We start from the raw sequence: 23,049 nt of genomic DNA, 5'->3' as shown, positions 1-23,049 counted from the left end.
TACAGTTAGTGCATTCATCTTAAGATAGCTAGGTGAGACAACCATATATCCCCATCATAGAAAGTACATTCTTCTTCAATACAGTAGCTATCAGCAAAGTCAGAGCTACTAAGGGGGGGGGGGGAGTCGAACCGATAGAAAGGGTATCAATTACAAGAACCTGGGTTTCTTAATAAATGATTGTCTCACCTTTCAACCCAGCATAGAAGGTCTTGTGAAAAAACTTAGGCTCAAGTTTGTATTTCGAAAAATAAGTCATGTATTTATTTTAAGGCGAGAAAGAGTCAAGTGCGAGTGATCGTTCATGAAAGGCTTATTTTGTGTATTTTTATTTTTTTACAAGGGAAATATGTTTCTAATAAGGACATTATTTGTGATAAATGTTATATTGGATCTCCGAGGATCCAGAGTTTTCCTTTCCTTGAGTCTAAAAGGTAATAAAAGCTGTAATACTTAGAGCTGGTTTATATGGTAATCCATCCACGGTAATGACTGATAACATAAGCTTCACTGATGCTGGCCTAATTCCTCTATATCTGAAGATCAATTCACAAACAAAGAGACAGGGAATTATACGCAGGTGGTTGGGATCATCTCACATATATCATAAATCTCCATTAATGCTCCAGACCTCACTCTGTGGGCTTTCACTATTTAAAGTAAACACACTTTCACAGAAGGTTATCTTTTGTATCGTTGTTTTCCACATTTTAATCAAAACATGCATCAGTAATTACAGAGATTTGGGCAGAACTGTAGGGAGAAGTCTGGATATGAGGGGCGTGTAGTTATTTTACAACACATGCAAAACCCTATTAATTAAAACAATGAATGTTTTTTTTCACTTTGATTTACCAACCACATAATGCATCTTAGAATTGTCTTAATAGATAAATGCCATGAAAAAAAAAATGTACATAAAATTAATCAGAATAATCAAGAACAAGTATATTTGATTAACTTAATTTGTTGCCTACAGTGCTTTTCATAGCAATAGGCAGTAGTCAACAGGGTTATGAGCAGGAAAAACAAACACCATCATTAGGCAAGTGTGAAAGCATAATGATTCAGAATTGTTTTTGAGGTTGGTGGGTTTTATCGTTTTGGCATAGAGCTAAGAAAATTCATTTATAGGCATGTGCTCCAGTCAGAAGACTGTGTAGGTGATGTATACCAGATAGGTTGTCCTTTCATGTCCGCAAAAATAAATAACTTGGCCAAGGGGGTGGGAATCGATGCAAGTTTTTATTTATTTTGTCTGTCCAAGTAAATACTTGCTTATGAAACCAAACATTTTTGCTCTTGCACCATATGCGAATTGCATTGTGGGGATGTTTAAAACCATTAAATGAAAGTCAAATAGATATTTTTCAATCATCCAAACTAAGTTGGAAATTAATCTACATCATAAAGAAAACACACATACACACACAATACAGATGTGTTTGCAGACAAAGTGAACACAAAAAGGCCCATACTCCTTAACCATTTTGTTTTATTCACATTTAAACGAGAATATCCAAAAGATGGCATATTCATAAAACGGCAAACATAATACAAAAAGTCACAAAAATATATCATGTATAACTAAGAGCTACTATTTTTTTTTCATATTTTCAACAAACAATATGAACCAGGAAATGTATATATCATGTATACGTTAAAAAGGCATATGTAATCAATACATGTTTTAAACATTGCACAAAAGAGAAGCTACATCTGGGGAACAAAGAAAAGACATGCTAATATCTGTAAAAACTTTTGATGGGGTAAAATCAAGAACAAAAAGCTGATATGCGCTGAGGTGTAATGCCTCAACAAGACCTTATTGAATAGGAAACAGCAGAAAGCACGTTCTCGGATTCACAGGACTTTTAAATGGATGCGCATTTCACAATCCTAGGCGAAATGCAAAAATACAAATTTTAAATATCAAAATTTAAGTTTTGTTTCACGATTTTCACAGATGAGTGGATTCTCAGTTATTTTTCTTCAGGTTAAATTTGTCACATTGGAAGTACACAACACAAAAACAGTACATTCTTTTCTTTCATTATTCAGACAAAATATAAACAGCTTGTCCATTTATTGCACACATTAGGTTCACAAAAAACATTTGGGCACTTTAAGTTAACAAAACAGCAGCATTTCTTTATTAAAAAGGTATATGAATACACACAGAAACAAACACAGGCAAAACACAAGCTTACTTAAGCGATAAAATGCTCAAACGTGAGAAAAAAAGAAAATGTCTCAAGATTTTAAATTGTGCAGGTTGAATCTATGCAAGGGCCAATATAAGGCTATACTCTATCGGAGCAAAAATGACATTTCCTGTTTCAATAGCATGGGGAAACCAAGCATGATTAGCTCATTACTTTATAATGTCAACAGCAACGATAGATTCAAATGGTAGATACGTCAACCCCAAAAGGATTGGGAACATTTGGTGCAATAGGAGAGCTCGATTGTTACCCAGACATAGGGTAGTTAGGCTAAATGCCACATCTTTTAGGAACGGTTGATTGGATGGCACCATACATAATCATAAAACAAATTTCTGAGCACCCATTCTATGATAGTAGAACAAACTGTTACTTCTCTGAACCCAAGATAACAGATTCAACATGTTAATAGTCATCAAATTCTTATTTTCCTGGTAATATTTTTAGAATCTACTGCTCCAATGTCAAATTCCAGAAATTCCTGGTTGAGGGGTCAATAATTAAATACCAACAAATGTTCAAAGTTTCTAATCTAATTTGCATTTCATTGGCATGCAAAAGTCATTTCGTTTTTTTGCAGGACTACCAAGATTAAGTGAATAAGGACAACACTTAAAGGCATGGAACACAATGAAAAATGAAATACCAGTAGCATTTAAATCAATGGAGTATCACCACCTTATTATAAAGGCATGGTGATATGCAACTGACTAGTGATAGCTCAATGTAACAGGTGTCCAAGCAATGTACAGTAACAGGTGTCCAAGCTAGGGCAAGATTTCTGTTCAAAATTGTACCTGTACTTGAAACTGGAAAATTGCAAGGTGAACCTAGAACACCATGAAGACTAAAATACCTATCGATCACACTTCATGATACAAAGCAATGTCATGTTTGCCATGTTATTGAAGACCTTTCCTGGCTCCATATACATTGAATTACACAACTCAACTCACAGTAAAAGCAAGGCACCCAGCTACAGATTCTAATGTGCTGACCACTTGTTTAGTACAACGTTAGTCCAAATGTCACCCACAGTCATGACACTAGCTTCTGAAATGTCATGTCCAAAGTAAACATTCAGTGTACATTGACCAACACATTCTCCACCAAATGCAACATGGTCTCATTATGTCAAAATAGTGACATTAATTAAAGTATAGTACTTATGTCACCAGAGTTGACATATTAGTAATACATCACTTATGGTGGTGATATATTACTTCTATAATTGGTGACAATTGTTTTTGACGTTTAACAAATTGTTGTTATAGTGAGACTCGTTTTTTTGTCACACAGCTGACATATTACAAATATCTCAGTATAGAAACTTCCACCACACAAGAAATGTTAGGGACAAGTATTAATGAAATGACAAATTTACTCCACTTCACCTTCACATTTGAACTTAGCCTAGCTGTTCCAGATATCGGAAAGGGCAGCCGCTGCAGTGTGTCTCTCTTGATGGTTTAACGACTGACTTAGCGTATGAAATAAAATGCTGCCATGCCTTTGAGGGTGTAAGCCACCAGTAGACACCTACATTAACACCCAATACAAGTCAAGTGTAGTAGCTACAGTTAATTTCCTAACGAAAGTGAGAGACAAAGAGGTCTACGATGCAAATTCACAGTCAAACTTTTTGTGTGTGAAAAGGTTTCAAATGTACTGTGCTCCTCCTCACAAAGGAATGCATACACACCTCTGACATAGTTCACGACAAAATCCAATGTATCATTCGATTATCAAACGATATTTAGTAACACTAAGTTTGCCCAAAGCGACGGCACTCAAGAAGTAATACGGCGTTTATCATATGAACTTCATTATGCAAAAACAATAATCCAATAAGGAAGGAAAGAAACTACTTGTCACTGTTAGCAAAGTTAAGACCTCCCATTCTAGAGGTGAATGTTAAGAAGGGCAATCTCAGGCACTTTCCAAAGTCAGGGCTTTGGATTGGAAGGGGGGGGGGGGGGGGAGGAGGGGGACAATTAGGTGACGGTCACTCAATCGAAATGGAAGCCAGCTCTTTGATATGGGCGTTCTCCTCCTCAGAGCCGTCCGGGGAGCTGCTACTGCCGTTTGTCTTTGGCTCCTCTGACACCTTTTCGTCCTTCAGGGATAAGGGGTCCAGGGGGAAGGTGCTGCTCTCTCGCAATTCTGGGTGGAGGAGACCTGGGAGATGACCGGCATCTGGACAGACGAGTTGTTGCCTTCGAAGCCGTGCTCCACCAGCTCGTACTGCCCCAGAGTCTCCTCCTCCTGCACTTGGCTCAGGTAGTCGGGCATGAGGAAATCACTGGGACCACGTGGAGACATAACAGACGAGAAAAGCCTGTTGATAAAAGTGTCTCTAAACCTCCTATATAAAGTAGACTACACAGTAAATATGGTGTAAGTTTGAAAGCAATTTGAAAAACGGATGGAAATCAGCCCATTTTCTTGAAAAATAATACGGTGACAGATATTTTATGTGAGGGCTGTGTGAGGCCTGTGATCTGTTTTTTGAGAATTAAACTGGATCGCCAAAGAATTTTCCATACAGTGTTATGATCTCAGGCATAGACATACTATACTATAACATTTTAAAAAGTCAGTGGCCCATTTGAGCCCTAAAAAACCTGTGAGGGCTTGAGTTGATTAAGAAGTGGAAAAGTCTAGAATATATGAGTCCATGTCTGCTTTATGTAGAAGTACTTTAAGTTCTATGAGTAATACATTTGAATGAAAGCCATTAAACGCAGTGAAATTCCTATATGGAAAAGCAAAATGCATTGACAGAAATAGGTTATGTAATGTATCCAAAATGTTGCAAGCAAGACGAAAGGATTTAAAGACCCTAGCACGCATCATTTGATACTGCATGTTTCTCAAAGGCTAGCAACTAAGATAACAGCATTGGGATGGTTCAATTAAGAAATTGGACAACAAAATACACAATAGTAACTAATGTAATAGTCTATTCTACATTAAATATATATATATATATATATATATATATATCCCACTATATAGGGATGAGGAAAGTGGCCAAAGACTGCTTTGAACCACATATTCAGCATGACTGAGATGTGTTGTACTGTAAATTGTACAGTATGCTTAGTGTGCAACAGTTAGTTGGGCCTGTGTAATGAACCAATTCTGAAAAGCTTGAAATAGTATTTCTCCCTGAACACGGCCACTATGGGAGATTAATTTGTATTTTTTGCTAATTTCCTGTGTTACGTTAAGCTGAGTAAATGAAGGGACGACACCCCTGGACTCCTCACCTGCTCTGGAAGTAGTTTGCTAGTTCAGATGCCTCATGGTTCAGACTCCGCAGGTGAACAATTAAATTGCCAGAGTTGGTAAACATGGCGCCGCACGTTTTGCACTCGTAAATCCGGGGCTTGCGGATTATGTGGCGGGACACCCTCATGTGGTGCTTGTATTCGCCGAAGGACGTGAATGTTGCACTACAAATCTGGCACCGGAAACAGCGTTTACCTTCGTGCTTCAGCCGGTGCATCTTCAGGGAGTAGGCCCGTGTGAACTTTTTCCCACAGCGATCACACTGGAAGGGCTTAATGCCTGTTGAGAAAGGGATGAACAAAAGAGAAAGATTACTTCTGTTACACATTAGAATCACTACAATAGATTAACTATGAATTCTGCATTATGACATTGATTTTTTAGAACTGTTAATATTAAAACTATCACAAAACCAAAAACAAATGGTGTTAAAAATGTATCACAAAAAAAGTAAAATGTGAGTGTTAAAAATAGGTGTATAAAATTTGTCAGCATAATAGCTACAGAAATGGGTAGAAATCATCATTGCATGACCTACAGTATAGTATGCATGCACACTAAAGAAACTGGTTTTTATTTTTATTTCACCTTTATTTAACCAGGTAGGCCAGTTGAGAACATGTTCTCATTTACAACTGTGACCTGGCCAAGATAAAGCAAAGCAGTGCGACAAAAACAACAGTTACACATAAACAAATGTACAGTCAATAACAAAATAGAAAAATCTATGTACAGTGTGTGCAAATGTAGAAGATTAGGGAGATAGGGCAATAAATAGCCCCTAGAGGCAAAATAATTACAATTTAGCAAATTAACACTGGAGTGAGACATACAAGTAGAAACCGTGTCTGTGCCTCGACCTAGGTTGGCAAAACTAAACATGGCGGTATTCGCCTGAGCAATCTCACTAGGATAATGACCTCCTCCATTCCTGCCATTATTGAAAGAGATCGTGATACCTCACATCTCAAAATAGGGCTACTTAATGTTAGATCCCTCACTTCAAAGGCAGTTAAAATCAATGAACTAATCACTGATCATAATCTTGATGTGATTGGCCTGACTGAAACGTGGCTTAAGCCTGATGAATTTACTGTGTTAAATGAGGCCTCATCTCCTGGTTACACTAGTGACCATATCCCCCGTGCATCCTGCAAAGGCGGAGGTGTTGCTAACATTTATGATAGCAAATTTCAATTTACAAAAAAAAGTTTTCGTATTTTGAGATTCTAGTCATGAAATCTATGCAGCCTACTCAATCACTTTTTATAGCTACTGTTTACAGGCCTCCTGGGAAATATACAGCGTTCCTCACTGAGTTCCTATCGGACCTTGTAGTCATAGCAGATAATATTCTAATTTTTGGTGATTTTAATATTCACATGGAAAAATCCACAGACCCACTCCAAAAGGCTATCGGAACCATCATCGACTCAGTGGGTTTTGTCCAACATGTCTCTGGACCTACTCACTGTCAGTCATACTCTGGACCTAGTGTTGTCCCATGGAATAAATGTTGTGGATCTTAATGTTTTTCCTCATAATCCTGGACTATCGGACCAGAATTTTATTATGTTTGCAATCGCAACAAATAATCTGCTCAGACCCCCACCAAGGAGCATCAAAAGTCGTGCTATAAATTCTCAGAAAACCCAAAGATTCCTTGATGCCCTTCCAGACTACCTCTGCCTACCCAAGGGCATCAACGGACAAAAATCAGTTAACCACCTAACGAAGGAACTCAATCTAACCTTGCACAATACCCTAGATGCAGTTGCACCCGTAAAAACAAAAAACATTTGTCATAAGAAACTAGCTCTCTGGTATACAGAAAATACCCGAGCTCTGAAGCAAGCTTCCAGAAAATTGGAACGGAAATGGCATCACACCAAACTGGAAGTCTTCCGACCAGCTTGGAAAGACAGTACCGTGCAGTATCGAAGAGCCCTTACTGCTGCTACACCAAACTGGAAGTCTTCCGACCAGCTTGGAAAGACAGTACCGTGCAGTATCGAAGAGCCCTTACTGCTGATCGATCGTCCTATTTTTCCAACTAATTGAGGAAAATAAGAACAATCTGAAATTTCTTTTTGATACTGTCGCAAAGCTAACTAAAAAGCAGCATTCCCCAAGAGAGGATGGCTTTCACTTCAGCAGTAATAAATTCATGGAAAGATTATGATCATTAGAAAGCAAATTACGGGACTTTAAATCTGCGTATTCTTCCAAAGCTCAGTTGTCCTGAGTCTGCACAACTCTGCCAGGACCTAGGATCAAGAGAGAAACTAAAGTGTTTTAGTACGATATCACTAGAGGCAATGATGAAAATAATCATGGCCTCTAAACCTTCAAGCTGCATACTGGACCCTATTCCAACTAAACTACTGAAAGAGCTGCTTCCTGTGCTTGGCCCTCCTATGTTGAACATAATAAACGGCTCTCTATCCACCGGATGTGTACCAGACTCACTAAAAGTGGCAATAATAAAGCCACATGAAAAAAAAACAAATCTTGACAAAGGAAAAAAAAAAACTCAGCATATATCGTAACTTCCATTCCTCTCAAATATGTTAGAAAAAGCTGTTGCGCAGTAACTCACTGCCTTCCTGAAGACAAACAATGTATACGAAATTATTCAGTCTGGTTTTAGACAACATAGCACAGACTGCACTTGTGAATGTGGTAAATTACCTTTTATTGGCATCAGACCGAGGCTCTGCATTTGTCCTCGTGCTCCTAGACCTTAGTGTTGCTTTTGATACCATCGATCACCACACTCTTTTGGAGAGATTGGAAACCCAAATTGGTCTACACGGACAAATTCTGGCCTGGTTTAGATCTTATCTGTCGAAAAGATATCAGTTTGTCTCTGTGAATGGTTTGTCCTCTGACAAATCAACTGTAAATGTCGGTGTTCCTCCTATTGTTTTCACTATATTTGACCTCTTGGGGATGTCATTCGAAAACATAAGGTTAACTTTCACTGCTATGCGGATGACACACCTCTGTACATTTCAATGAAACAAGGTGAAGCCCCAAAATTGTTCTCGCTAGAAGCCTGTGTTTCAGACATAAGGAAGTGGATAGCTGCAAACTTTCTACTTTTAAACTCGGACAAAACAGAGATGCTTGTTCTAGGTCCCAAGAAACAACGATATCTTCTGTTGAATCTGACAATTAATCTTGATGGTTGTCGTCGTCTCTAATAAATCTGTGGAAGACCTCAGCGTTACTCTGGACCCTGATCTCTCCTTTGACGAACATATCAAGACTGTTTCAAGGACAGCGTTTTTACATCTATGTAACATTGCAAAAATCAGAAACTTTCTGTCCAAAAATGATGCAGAAAAATGAATCCATGCTTTTGTTACTTCTAGTTACTTCTACTTCTAGACTACTGCAATGCTCTACTTTCCGGCTAACCGGATAAAGCACTAAATAAACTTCAGTTAGTGCTAAATACGGCTGCTAGAATCCTGACTAGAACCAACAAATTTGATCATATTACTCAGGGCTAGCCTCTCTACACTGGCTTCCTGTTAAGGTAAGGGCTGATTTCAAGGTTTTACTGCTAACCTACAAATAATTACATGGGCTTGTGCCTACCTATCTTTCCGATTTGGTCCTGCCGTACATACCTACACGTACGCTACGCTCACAAGACGCAGGCCTCCTAATTGTCCCTAGAATTTCGAAGCAAACAGCTGGAGGGAGGGCTTTCTCCTTTTGAGCTCCATTTTTATGGAATGGTCTGCCTATCCATGTGAGAGACACAAACTCGGTCTCAATCTTTCTTTACTGAAGACTCATCTCTTCAGTAGGTCCTATGATTGAGTGTAGTCTGGCCCAGGAGTGTGAAGGTGAACGGAAAGGCTCTGGAGCAACGATCCAACCTTGCTGTCTCTGCCAGGAAAGTTCCCCTCACTCCACTGAGATTCTCTGCCTCTCACCCTATTACAGGGGCTGAGTCACTGGCTTACTGGTGCTCTTCCATGCCGTCCCTAGAAGGGGTGCGTCACTTGAGTGGGTTGAGTCCCTGACGTGATCTTCCTGTCTGGGTTGGCGTCCCCCCTTGGGTTGTGCCGCGGCGGAGATCTTTGTGGGCTATACTCGGCCTTGTCTCAGGATGGTAAGTTGGTGGATGAAGATATCCCTCTAGTGGTGTGGGGGCTGTGCTTTGGCAAAGTGGGTGGGGTTATATCCTGCCTGTTTGGCCCTGTCCGGGGGTATCATCGGATGGGGCCACTTTGTCTCCTGACCCCTACTGTCTCAGCCTCCAGTATTTATGTGTCGGGGGGCTAGGGTCAGTTTGTTACATCTGGAGTACTTCTCCTGTCTTATCTGGTGTCCTCTGTGAATTTAAGTATGCTCTCTCTAATTCTCTTTCTTTCTCTCTACCGGAGGACCTGAGCCCTAGGACCATGCCTCAGGATTACCTGGCATGATGACTCTTTGCTTTCCCCAGTCCACCTGGCCATGCTGCTGCTCCAGTTAACTGTTCTGCCTGCAGCTATGGACAATTAACCTATTCACCGGACGTGCTACCTGTCCCAGACCTGCTGTTTTCAACTCTCTAGAGACAGCAGGAGCGGTAGGGATACTCTTAATGATCGGCTATGAAAAGCCAACTGACATTTACTCCTAAGGTGCTGACTTGCTGCACCCTCAACAACTACTGTGATTATTATTATTTGACCATGCTGGTCATTTATGAACATTTGAACATCTTGGCAATGTTCTGTTATAATCTCCACCTGGCACAGCCAGAAGAGGACTGGCCACCCCACATAGCCTGGTTCCTCTCTAGGGTTCTTCCTAGGTTTTGGCCTTTCTAGGGAGTTTTTCCTAGACACCGTGCTTCTACACATGCATTGCTTGCTATTTGGGGTTTTAGGCTGGGATTCTGTACAGCAATTTGAGATATCAGCTGATGTAAGAAGATTGGATTTGATTTAGATACTGTTGTGCAAAAGAACAAAAAGATAAATAACAATAGATTGTCTATGTACAGATACAGCTCTGACAGCTGATGCTTAAAGTTAGAGAGGGAGATAAGTCTCCAGCTTCAGTGATTTTTGCAATTTGTTCCAGTTATTGGCCACAGAGAACTGGAAGCAAAGGCGGTCAAAGGAAGTGTTGGCTTTGGGGATGACCAGTGAAATATAACTGCTGGAGCGTGTGCTTCAGGTGGGTGTTGCCATGGTGACCAGTGAGCTGAGATAAGGTGGAGCTGGGGGCGGCAGGTGGTGGTTAGCACCCCACATACAAAAGCATGAAAAACATATTTCAACCAGGCAGGTGCGCCACGAAAGTCAGAAATAGCGATATAATAAATGCCTTACCTTTGATGATCTTCTTCTGTTGGTACTCCAAAAGATCCCAGATACATCACAAATGGTTCTTTTATTCGATAATGTCCTCCTTTATATCCATAAAAACTCAGTTTAGCTGGCGCACTTCAGTCAATAATCCACCCTGTTTCCCTCCATCAAAATGCATACAAAATGAATCGCAAACGTTTCTAATAAACTTTTCCAAACAAGGCAAACAACGTTTATAATCAAACCGTAGGTACCCGAATACGTAAATAAATTATAAAATGTAAGACGGAAAATCGTGCTCTCTTCCACGCGCTTGGAAACACTACAGCCAAAATGGGAGCCACTTAGAAAAACTACAATTTCTGGCTAATTTGTCCAAAAACCAGCCTGAAACTCTTTCTAAAGACTGTTGACATCTGGTGGAAGCCCTAGGAACTGCAATCTGAGAGGATTTCGCCTTATAAACAAAGTGACAGCCATTGAAAACAGTGGTAGGCTGAATTTGTTTATTTTTTGGGATAGTTTGTCCTAGGGGTTTCACCTGCCATATCAGTTATGTTATACTCGCATACATAATTTTAACAGTTTTAGAAACTTTAGAGTGTTTTCTATCAAATCTACCAATTATATGCATATCCTAGGTTCTTGGCCTGAGTAACTGCCCCTACCCAAGGGAGGTTAACTTGGCTTTCAAAGATTTGTTGAAAGGCAGGGCAGGATAGATATAGGTCCATAACAGATTGGGTCTAGAGTGTCTCCCCCTTTGAAGAGGGAGGGATGACCGCGGCAGCTTTCCAATCTTTGGGGATCTCAGACGATACGAAAGAGAGGTTGAACAGGCTAGTAATAGGGGTTGCAACAATTGACAGATAATTTTAGAAAGAGGGTCCAGATTGTCTAGCCCAGCTGATTTGTAAGAATCCAGAATTTGCAGCTCTTTCAGAACATCAGCTGTCTGTCTTCTGTGACAAAGGCATCCAGTCTCCAATGTCACTCATGGTTCATTGACACACACGGGTCGTAACTCCCAGTTCTGTGCCGAACGGACCAGGGGAACAATATGAAGGGAGATTGGCACACGAGTCATTATTTCCATAGAACTCTGTGGCCATGGAATACAACAAAAAGAGCTTCCGTTGACTCAGTTATTTATGGCCCTCGTAAACATGCCTCGACTAAGAATAAGCCTGACTTTTTTCAATGAGAAATATAAAAATACATCAACGGCTCTTTTTTGGGGCATACGTTTACGAGAATTTACAATGAAGCCCATTGCGCAGAGCCAGAGAAGGATCATTTAAGCAGACGTGAACTGCATTAATTTTAACTGCATACAACACTATGGATCGAGCTTAAATGACCCTGAAGAAAAATACTTGAGCTCCATGAAGTATTTAACCAGATAGTCAACCTCTACTCTACGGTATACTTGACTGACCAGTTTAGAATAATAATACCACATAGGAGCTACAGTAGTGAAAAACCTCTGGACACAGCTACAGGGCAGAGCACCCCCCTTCTTGCTTTGATGGAATACTCCACTATATATTTCATAATTTGGTCTAGTAGATGTGCGTGTTGGGTGGGGGATAGAACCCTGATGAATACCTTGGTGATCTTCTTGATGAATGTGAGCAGTGTGTCTGATGTTTGGAGTACCAGAGACAATTATCCCATTATTTGTTGGGACACAATATGGAGTCCTTGCCTGCAGCCTATAGTTAGTTACTTTCCACATGCTGTAACTGTGCATGGCTGAACAAATGGGACTGTTCACATGCAAGTCTGATTACTTTTGGACAAATTCATGCTTCAAGCTTAGAGAAGACGTTAAATAGGACATTATTACTCCAAAAATCAAACTTGTTGTATCAAGGGCTGGAAACGTTGAAACAACAACACTTGATCTCATTGAATGTAGCACTGCTTGTTTGTGGTTAAGAGTCAAGTTGAAATTAGTGTAGATATTTGGTTGACATTTCCTGTTATAATGTTCCACTGTCATCAAGCATGAGTTTGGGTATGTGTGCGCTTGATGAGTGTGTTTTTCCGATGTCAACCGAGGCGGGAGACACCAAGCCTCAAGTGTTTCCAAAATCAATGTTCCCTGGAATGCCCTTCATCCTTCTCCACAGTGTGCCATGAGTCAAACCATTAAATAGCCATTCATACCATTGATCTCCGACTCCTATCGTCGGGTGGATATAGGACGCATGGAACTACTGTAGGGGGCAATGTAAATATGGTACAAGTCACATGAGCTACTTTCCAGATGGGTACCTATAACATAACAGATAGGACATAACAGGCCGCAGAGCAGTAGTTAGTCTACACAGATTTCTCCAACTGCATAGTGGATGTGTGGAAAAACCTACCAGAGTGGATGAGCATATGTTGCTTCAAGTTCTGTATGCGGGTGAATCGGACGCCACACGTGGGGCACTGGAAAGGTCTGTCAGGCCCGTTAGTGCCAGGGCGGATGGAAGGGCTTATGTACAAGTGGTAAGGGTACTGGAGGCTTTCTAATCTGAAAATCAAGAAAGAGGATGTGGTGCTTCAGTGAGGTATGCACAAATTTGGTAAAGCGTGTGGTGCCAGATCAAAACCTTTGTTAGGCTTCATCATAAAAACATCAAGACCCAAGGATTCCATACCAGCTTAAAGGCAAAATGGAACATATTACATAAATGCAAGATTAGATTGAACAAAATAAAATCAAGGGTATGAAACCTTCCAAACGAGTGGGGTTGAAAGCCAGGGAAGGGGGATCTTGAACAAAATAAAATCAAGGGTATGAAACCTTCCAAACGAGTGGGGTTGAAAGCCAGGGAAGGGGGATCTTGACACACACACACACACACACACACACACACACACACACACACACACACACACACACACACACACACACACACACACACACACACACACACACACACACACACACACACACAGTGGGGCAAAAAAGTATTTAGTCAGCCACCAATTGTGCAAGTTCTCCCACTTAAAAATATGAGAGAGGCCTGTAATTTTCATCATAGGTACACTTCAACTATGACAAACAAAATTGTAGACCTGCACCAGGCTGGGAAGACTGAATCTGCAATAGGTAAGCAGCTTGGTTTGAAGAAATCAACTGTGGGAGCAATTATTAGAAAATAGAAGACATACTAGACAACTGATAATCTCCCTCGATCTGGGGCTCCACGCAAGATCTCACCCCGTGGGGTCAAAATTATCACAAGAACGTTGAGCAAAAATCCCAGAACCACACGGGGGGACCTAGTGAATGACCTGCAGAGAGCTGGGACCAAAGTAACAAAGCCTACAATCAGTAACACACTACGCTGCCAGGGACTCAAATCCTGCAGTGCCAGACGTGTCCCCCTGCTTAAGCCAGTACATGTCCAGGCCCGTCTGAAGTTTGCTAGAGAGCATTTGGATGATCCAGAAGAAGATTGGGAGAATGTCATATGGTCAGATCATACCAAAATATAACTTTTTGGTAAAAATTCAACTCGTCCTGTTTGGAGGACTAAGAATGCTGTTTTTCTGCAAAGGGACCAGGACGACTGATCCGTGTAAAGGAAAGAATAAATGGGGCCATGTATCGTGAGATTTTGATTGAAAACCTCCTTCCATCAGCAAAGGCATTGAAGATGAAACGTGGCTGGGTCTTTCAGCATGACAATGATCCCAAACACACCGCCCGGGCAACGAAGGAGTGGCTTCGTAAGATGCATTTCAAGGTCCTGGAGTGGCCTAGCCAGTCTCCAGATCTCAACCCCATAGAAAATCTTTGGAGGGAGTTGAAAGTCCGTGTTGCCCAGCAACAGCCCCAAAACATCACTGCTCTAGAGGAGATCTACATGGAGGAATGGGCCAAAATACCAGCAACAGTGTGTGAAAACCTTGTGAAGACTTACAGAAAACGTTTGACCTCTGTTATATACCCTGTTGGCAATGACAAAGTATTGAGATAAACTTTTGTTATTGACCAAATACTTATTTTCCACCATAATTTGCAAATAAATTCATTAAAAATCCTACAATGTGATTTTCTGGATTTTTTTTCTTCTCATTTTGTCTGTCATAGTTGAAGTGTACCTATGATGAAAATTACAGGCCTCTCATCTTTTTAAGTGGGAGAACTTGCACAATTGGTGGCTGACTAAATACTTTTTTGCCCAACTGTATATATAGATACACACACAGTATCAGTCAAAAATTTGAAAGAGCATACTCATTCAAAGGTTTTCAAATTTTTTGTAACTTTTCTACATTGTAGAATAATAGCGAAGACACCAAAACAATGAAATAATGTAGTAACCAAAAACGTTACTTAAGAGTTAAATTAATCAAAACATATTTTATATTCTTCAAAGTAGCCACCCTTTGCCTTGATGTCAGCGTTGCACACTCTTGGCATTCTTTCAACCAGCTTCACATGGAATGCTTTTCCAACAGTCTTGAAGGAGTTCCCACATATGCTGAGCACTTGTTGGCTGCTTTTCCTTCACTCTGCGGTCCAACTGATCCCAAACCATCTCAATTGGGTTGAGGTCCGGTGATTGTGGAGGCCAAGTCATCTGATGCAGCATTCCATCACTCTCCTTCTTGGTAAAATAGCCCTTACACAGCCTGGAGGTTTGTTTTGGGTCATAGTCCCACTAAGCGCAAACCAGATGGGATGGCGTATTGCTGCAGCCATGCTGAGTGTGCCTTAATTTCGAAATAAACCGAGTGTCACCAGCAAAGCACTCCCACATCTCCTCCTCCATGCTTCACGGTGGGAACCACACATATGGAGATTATCTGTTTACCTACTCGGAGTCTGGAACCAAAAATCTCAAATTTGACTCATCAGACCAAAGGACAGATTTCCACTGTTCTACCATTGCTGAAGTTTCTTGGCCCAAGCAAGTCTCCTCTGTTATTGGTGTCCTTTAGTAGTGGTTTCTTTGCAGCAATTCGATCAGGAAGGCCTGATTCACGCAGTCTCCTCTGAACAGTTGATGTTGAGATGTGTCTGTTACTTGAACTCTGTGAAGCATTTATTGGACTGCAATTTCTGAGGCTGGTAACTCCAATGAACTACCTCTCTGCATCAGAGGTAAATCTGGGCCTTCCTTTCCTGTGGCGGTCCTCATGAGAGCCAGTTTCATCAAAGCGCTTGATGGTTTATGCGACTGCACTTGAAGAAACTTTGAAAGTTCTTTATATTTTCCGTATTGATGGACCTTGTGTTATTTAATAGTTTTGATGTCTTCACTATTATTCTACAATGTAGAAAAAAATCAAAACAAAGAAAAACCCTGGAATAAGTAGGTGTGTCCAAACTTACGAGTGGTATTGTGTATACAGTTGAAGTCAGAAGTTTACATACACGTGAGCCAAAAACATTTAAACTCAGTTTTTCACAATTCCTGACATTTAATCCAAGTACAAATTCCCTGTTTTAGGTCAGTTAGGATCACCACTTTATTTTAAGAATGTGAAATGTCAGAATAATAGTTGAGTGATTTATTTCAGCTTTAAGTTCGTTCATCACATTCCCAGTGGGTCAGAAGTTTACATACACTCAATTAGTATTTGGTAGCATTACCTTTAAATTGTTTAACTTGGGTCAAACGTTTCAGGTAGCCTTCCACAAACTCCCCACAATAAGTTGGAGGAATTTTGGCCCATTCCTCCTGATAGAGCTGGTGTAACTGGGTCAGGTTTGTAGGCCTCCTTGCTCGCACACGCTTTTTCAGTTCTGCCCACAAATGTCCTATAGGATTGAGGTTAGGGCTTTGCGATGGCCACTCCAATACCATGGCTTTGTTATTCTTAAGCCATTTTGCCACAACTTTGGAAGTATGCTTGGGGTCATTGTCCATTTGGAAGACCCATTTGCAACCAAGCTTTAACTTCCTGACTGATGTCTTGAGATGTTGCTTCAATATATCCACATCATTTTCCAACCTCATGCGGCAATCTATTTTGTGAAGAGCACCTGCCCCTTCTGCAGCAAAGCACCCCTACATTATGCTGCCACCCCTGTGCTTCACGGTTGGGAGGGTGTTCTTCGGCTTGCAAGCATCCCCCTTTTTCCTCCAAACATAACGATGGTCATTATGGCCAAACAGTTCTATTTTGTTTCATCAGACCAGAGGACATTTCCCCACAAAGTACAATCTTTGTCTCCATGTGCAGTTGCAAACCATAGTCTGGCTTTTTTATGGTGGTTTTGGAGCAGTGGCTTCTTCCTTGCTGAGCGGCCTTTCATGTTATGTCGATATAGGACTCATTTTAGTGTGGATATAGATACTTTTGTACCCGTTTCCTCAAACATCTTCACAAGGTACTTTGCTGTTGTTCTGGGATTGATTTGCACTTTTTGCACCAAAGTACATTTATTTCTAGGAGACCGAACAGAACGCGTCTCCTTCCTGAGTGGTGTGACGGTTGCGTGGTCCCATGGCGTTTATACTTGCATACTATTGTTTGTACAGATGAATGTGGTACCTTCAAGCATTTGGAGATTTCTCCCAAGGATGAACCAGACTTGTGGAGGTCTACAATGTTTTTTCTGAGGTCTTGGCTGATTTCTTTTGATTTTTCCATGATGTCAAGCAAAGAGGCACGGAGTTTGAAGGTAGGCCTTGAAATACATCTACAGGTACACCTCCAATTGACTCAAATTATGTCAATTAGCATATCAGAAGATTCTAAAGCCAGGACATCAGTCTCTGTAATTCCAAGCTGTTTAAAAGGCAGTCAACTTAGTGTATGTACACTTCTGACCCCCTGGAATTGTGATACAGTGAATTATAAGTTAAATAATCTGTCTGTCAACAATTTATGGAACAATTACTTGTGTCATGCAAAAAGTAGATGTCCTAACCGACTTGCCAAAACTATAGTTTGTTAACAAGAAAATTGTGGAGTGGTTGAAAAACGAGTTTTAATGACTCCAACATAAGTGTATGTAAACTTCCGACTTCAACTGTATATATCCATCTACTTTTTCCGTACCATCCGTTCTACTAAGGCTTCAACCAACCATATTGTTACCTTTCATCATCCTCAGCATGACCTCCAGCATTGGATGTACTTTGCATTGAGGGCAACCCTTCTGTGACTCCATCATCTATCGAACCTATGCCAAAACAAAGATGAAATATAATTTCCCCCAGTTACTAGCTCTTTCTCAGTCTGATTTCCATAAGACATGGGTCGGGATCGAACCCATACACAGATGTAATGCAAAAAATGAATAACTTTAAAGTGGCAATCCACAGTTGAAGCAATAAAGTGTCCTTCCCACCACTGTTTGGGAAAACAGTTGAGGAATGGGGCTGGCGAAATGCAGCCACTCAAATTCATAGACAGAGCTATCGATCCAAGGATTGACCATCCATGATATCAAAATTATAGTTTTGAGACTATACAGTGTTTGTTTATATTTAAGCCTACTTTGTTACTTTAAGTAAAACAAGATGATATTTTGGGTTCTGATTGGGTATGACATTTACATTTACATTTAAGTCATTTAGCAGAGAGTTGAACAAAGTTCATGAGGACTTTATAAGTTATATTGTTCAAGAATCAATGGGTAGGCCTAAATATAATGAATTTCTAAAACAAAAAAAAGTATGTAGCAACTGCAAATTAGCCCTTTAAATTGAGGGAAATTACACTCCCAAAAAGTGTAAAGAGGAAAAAAAGTTGGTGGTCTTGTATAGAGAAGTCCACATCCTAGGTCCTCCATTATGTAGACCCAGCTACATGCCGCAATTCAAAAGAAATGGAAAAGATATGCACACCAGACTATGTGGTTAGGCCTAGCTCTTCCATTAATTTGGGGACGAAGCATTTAACTAAAAACACACAACCATAGGCGTGGGATGTGATCTCACCTTGACATAAGACTACTGTTGAGGTCTGAAAACATCTGAGTGTTGTCAGTTTGAGAGACCCATACCTATGGAGGAGGACTGTGGGCTGATGAGGAGGTCCTCCTGGACCTGTTCCCTGCAGGGTACCGTCTGCTGGTCACTCAGGGAACTCTGGGAAGCACTGACGGGCTGCGACGACGTCTCCTGGACCTCCTCGTCACTCAGCCTCTCCACCTTTACACGCACGTCCTCCTCAGGGCCCGCTAGCGACAGCGGCGCCTTAATGGAGCTTTCACAGGCCAGGAAGTCACTCAGCCTGCGGCTCACCTCCGAGGGCCCTGCCTGGTCCAGACAGCGTGGGCTCTCGGGAAGCTTGGGCTGCTTATCTGGGTGGAACCTCCGGTCGATACCGAACGGGAAGGTCCATGGGAAGGCCAGGGAAGAGTCCACTGGCTGGGTGGCGGTCTCCGAAAAGGAGGAGGGCGATGGGTTGGGCATCTGCGGCGAGGTGATCTGCGAGGTGCATTTGAGTGGGCTCTCTGGGGACATCATGATAAAGCTCTTACGTTTGCGGCGCGACTCGCGACACACAGGGATGTTCCTCTCCATCACGCTGCAGTCAGACGATACAGGTGACAGGCTGCTGTCCAATGGGGTCAAGGCGCAGTGGGAGGAAGCACTCTCGCCGAGAGCCGACTCCTGCGGTTTCTCCTGCCCCATGCTCCCAGCACTCCAGAGGATGCTGGACTTCATGAATTCTGAGCATGTGCTCGCCACGGCGAACATCTGCATGTAACTGGCGGCGGCTAAAACGTCGATGATGTTCTCCGTGCTGATGGAGAGGGTGGAGGTGTAGGCGTACTCCAGCAGAGGGGTGAAGCCGCTCACCGTGACGTGGTGCAAGTCCAACACAAACTTATCCTCTTCATCTGGCCTGCCCACTAGTTTGGAGCGGAAGAACTCGCTGCAGCAGGCCAGCACCACCTTGTGCGCCAGAAACAACTTGTCCTGCACACGGATGGTGACGTCGCAGAGGTGGCCCTCGTTGCGCAAGGCATTTAGTTTTTCCAGCATCTCTTGACTGTGCGTGGGGGAACTGTGGGTAAAGGTTTTGACCCCCATCTTTGTCTTAGTGTACCTACAGGAAGAATGGAAAATTATCCTACAATGTTGGCCTACATTGGGCCTTGGCTATAAAGTCAATGTAATGTTTGTATTTCATTCTTTTGATGGATGTTAAACAATGGCTATAGCAAACAAACAAAAACAACCTAAATATAAACCCAGTCATGGTATTAAAAAAGAAAATACCACATACTATAGTAAATCTACTCTGTCAGATGATGGGATTAGAGGAGCTCAGTTAAGCCTACGTAACCACACAGAATGACAATTTAACAAATGAAGTGTTAACAGAGAACAGTCTGTATTGTCTGGGGTGAATTTAATTTGGCCTCACGACATGGTCTTAACAGGGTGGCGGAAGAAATGCAGAAACAAATGGCGATGAAGGAGTGCAGAGCCAAGAGAAACATCCCTCTTGACATTTGTTTACGCACTGAAACTCTGATTTAATCTCCCAAAAATCTAACATAGAAATGTGCTACTAGGAGAAAATAAATGTGGATGTTCAAAGCCAGAGACAATGTATTTACAGCTCTTGCAATGGTTTAGAAAGAAGATAAACAAATCTCAAAACAAACTTAACCTAACACCAAACAATCTGCATTTTATTTCTGCTACAAGTTTTTGTATTGTTGATGGTTGAGGACAACTGAAATTCTGCTTACATTATCCTACAATCCAATGAAACCATACAGCCAAATTGTTCAAACAAATGATGTAATTGTGTAAAAGCCTATCAAATTAACCTAAAAGGTCCTGCTTGGTTTCTTCCAATAAGTTACTATGAAAGAGATAGGGCAGTGAGAGGGTGAAAGAGAGCGGGGCAGTGAGAGGGTGGAAGAGAGAGGTCGACTGCAAGTTATGTAACAACAAACAAAGCAGATGCATCATGGTGAAATCCAAATTCATGTGGAGTCCACACTACAAGTGCAGCTGCCCCTCTCAGACATGTGGCTGCTCTGAGGCATGAGATTTTCCATCAAACAAAACTCTCCTGAAGGGGCTCTCTTTGGGAGAGCTTGTCTGTTCTCACTAAGAAAAAAAGGGAAAATACTCCCAGGCTGTTGGCCCAATAGAGACATCGCAAATTAGGCTTATGCCACTGATTTTAGCTGCAGTGGAGGAGTGTGGGTTGTTGTCTACCTTTCAATATCATATTCTCTTAATTCTAAATTTTGGCTAACCTAATCCAAAACCAGACTCAAACATTGCCAGGCTTGAACTTTCAAGAAACTGGCCTAAAGTTTTTATAGGTGAAGGGTCCATAAATAGGCCTAGATAATTCACTGTAGAAACATAACAAATTTAAGTCTCAAGCTAAAAACCTATTGACGAGTAACTAGGCCTAATAGCCTGCATTATGAAATAAAACATTATTTCTAGGTTATCCCTTCTTGAACAGCCTCCACTAACGTTCTTGGGATTTCATCATCATAACTGACGAAAATAACTTACTAAGTTACGTTAGCTGCTGCAATGAAGTTGTTAGTTCTTACTAATCAAATCAGGTGCGACACAAATAGCCAATGGATCTCCTCCAAAATTGGGACAGGCATTATGTTTACAGACGAAGGGGGCGTAGGCTCAACTGAACCTAGCTAGCATTTTCACTTGTAAACATTAACAGTGCTTTGCATACCGCAAGCAACAACAAGTTGCAATCTAGCTAGTTGGCTAGCTAACTACAAGCTAGTTAGCTAACAAAAGAAAGCTTGGTAAAACAAGTTTAAAAAAATAGCTAGTTAGCTGGTTATGAACAATTACAGAGCCTTGTACAAGCCACCAGCTAGCTAGCTAGTTATCTAATATGACGTTTATTTGACTGGCAAGTAAACTACAAATACACACCAAGCTTCCACACCTTATAGCTAGATATAAATATACCTTCAGTCGAAAGAACAGTGTGTGATTCCGTCTGTTGTTCGACTTGATCGGCCTCGGGTTGTCTAGTCAAATGAGGCCGATGTAAACACACCACAGCTGGGCGTGCAGCAGCCTAACTTGCAAACTGTCTGGTTGTTATCCTTGCCTATTTAGCCCGTTCTTTTGAATTCCTTGGGAAGCATTCGTTGGCCAAAGACGGATACATTTGAGATTTTCATTAATACTTGGAGCTGTCGATAGCACAAATTGTTTTTAAAGGTTTACAAAATGTTTTTTTTTAGCGTTTCGTTGAGATAATTTTAGCTAGCCTCTCTGTGCAAATCCTTTTTGCACTTTATTCGTGTCCCATAATGCAACGCGCAACTCCAATTACAGTAGGCAAGATCTGATTTGGTAAAGATCATGTCTGACGGCTCTCGAAAGCAATTTATGTAGCTAAATATGGTTGTAGTAATCACAGGGTGGAAAAGTGGCAGGTTATTTTCGAGCTTGGTTGAGCAGGCAGTGTGAAGTACCGACCAAGCACAGGCAATTTACCAACATTTAATACATATAAGGCATGGTTAAATTCAGTTCAGAATGCACTTTTCCTCATTTCAGTAGCGCTCATGAACACGTTTGAAACCAATACAAGTAAAACATTTATCAATAGACCAAAAATGAGACACAGGACGTGATGCACCCTGGAAGGCAAGTGTCCATTTTCTTTAAACAGTTCTTCTCACACGCCTCAGTAGCCATGTGGTTTGACCAAATGTTGCTCCATGCACTCGACATCCAGTGCTCCGCCATGCCAGTCTAGGCTGCTTCACTTCTTCTTCGGTGGGGTTTATCGGCGGTTGGCATCCAACGTTATGGTGCATGACCGCCACCTACTGTACTGGAGTGTGTGCCAGATACGGAAAAACTAAATCCTACCTCCCAGCCCCGTTTATCTTTAAAAATATATGAGACTATATTTAATGACGTTCTACTCAAAATACTATTTAAACTAATTTCCTGTAGCCCCTTCTCCCTCATACTAAATCTCGTCATCTCTTTCCCTCTGATACTGATACTGCTCACGCTGTTGCAATATATGCTCCGCAGTCCCTGTTTCCTGGCAATAATCACACTTTCCTGTTGGATGCTTTCCTATCACATTTAAGGACGTATTCAACTGTCTGTGTCCCATCCTTAATATTGTACAAAATAGTATTCTCTCTTCTGTCCCTTCCTGCCCTCCCTCTGTACTTGAAATAAATGCCTACCCTTAGTATCTCTATTCCTGCCATCTTTGTACCATCACTGTCCATATCAGGCTTTTTGCCTCTGCCT

The 23,049-nt window shown here is 41.2% G+C and overlaps 1 protein-coding gene across 1 annotated transcript; it reads right to left on the bottom strand.

Moving 5' to 3' along the window:
• Positions 1 to 1,477: 1,477 nt before the first annotated feature.
• LOC124004790 (zinc finger and BTB domain-containing protein 44-like) lies at positions 1,478 to 22,175 on the bottom strand. Its single transcript, XM_046313586.1, is given in 7 exon segments — positions 1,478 to 4,377; positions 4,380 to 4,527; positions 5,498 to 5,798; positions 13,216 to 13,367; positions 17,900 to 17,984; positions 18,810 to 19,861; positions 21,733 to 22,175. Coding segments are annotated over 6 exon segments (1,869 nt in total). The 5' UTR covers positions 19,846 to 19,861; positions 21,733 to 22,175; the 3' UTR covers positions 1,478 to 4,230.
• Between the last annotated feature and the right edge of the window lie 874 nt (positions 22,176 to 23,049).

This window comes from Oncorhynchus gorbuscha, linkage group LG19 (assembly GCF_021184085.1).
Source record: "Oncorhynchus gorbuscha isolate QuinsamMale2020 ecotype Even-year linkage group LG19, OgorEven_v1.0, whole genome shotgun sequence".
Classification (NCBI taxonomy): Eukaryota; Metazoa; Chordata; class Actinopteri; order Salmoniformes; family Salmonidae; genus Oncorhynchus; species Oncorhynchus gorbuscha.
Note: the sequence above shows the minus strand (reverse complement) of the source record. Positions and strands in the feature narration are given on the sequence as shown.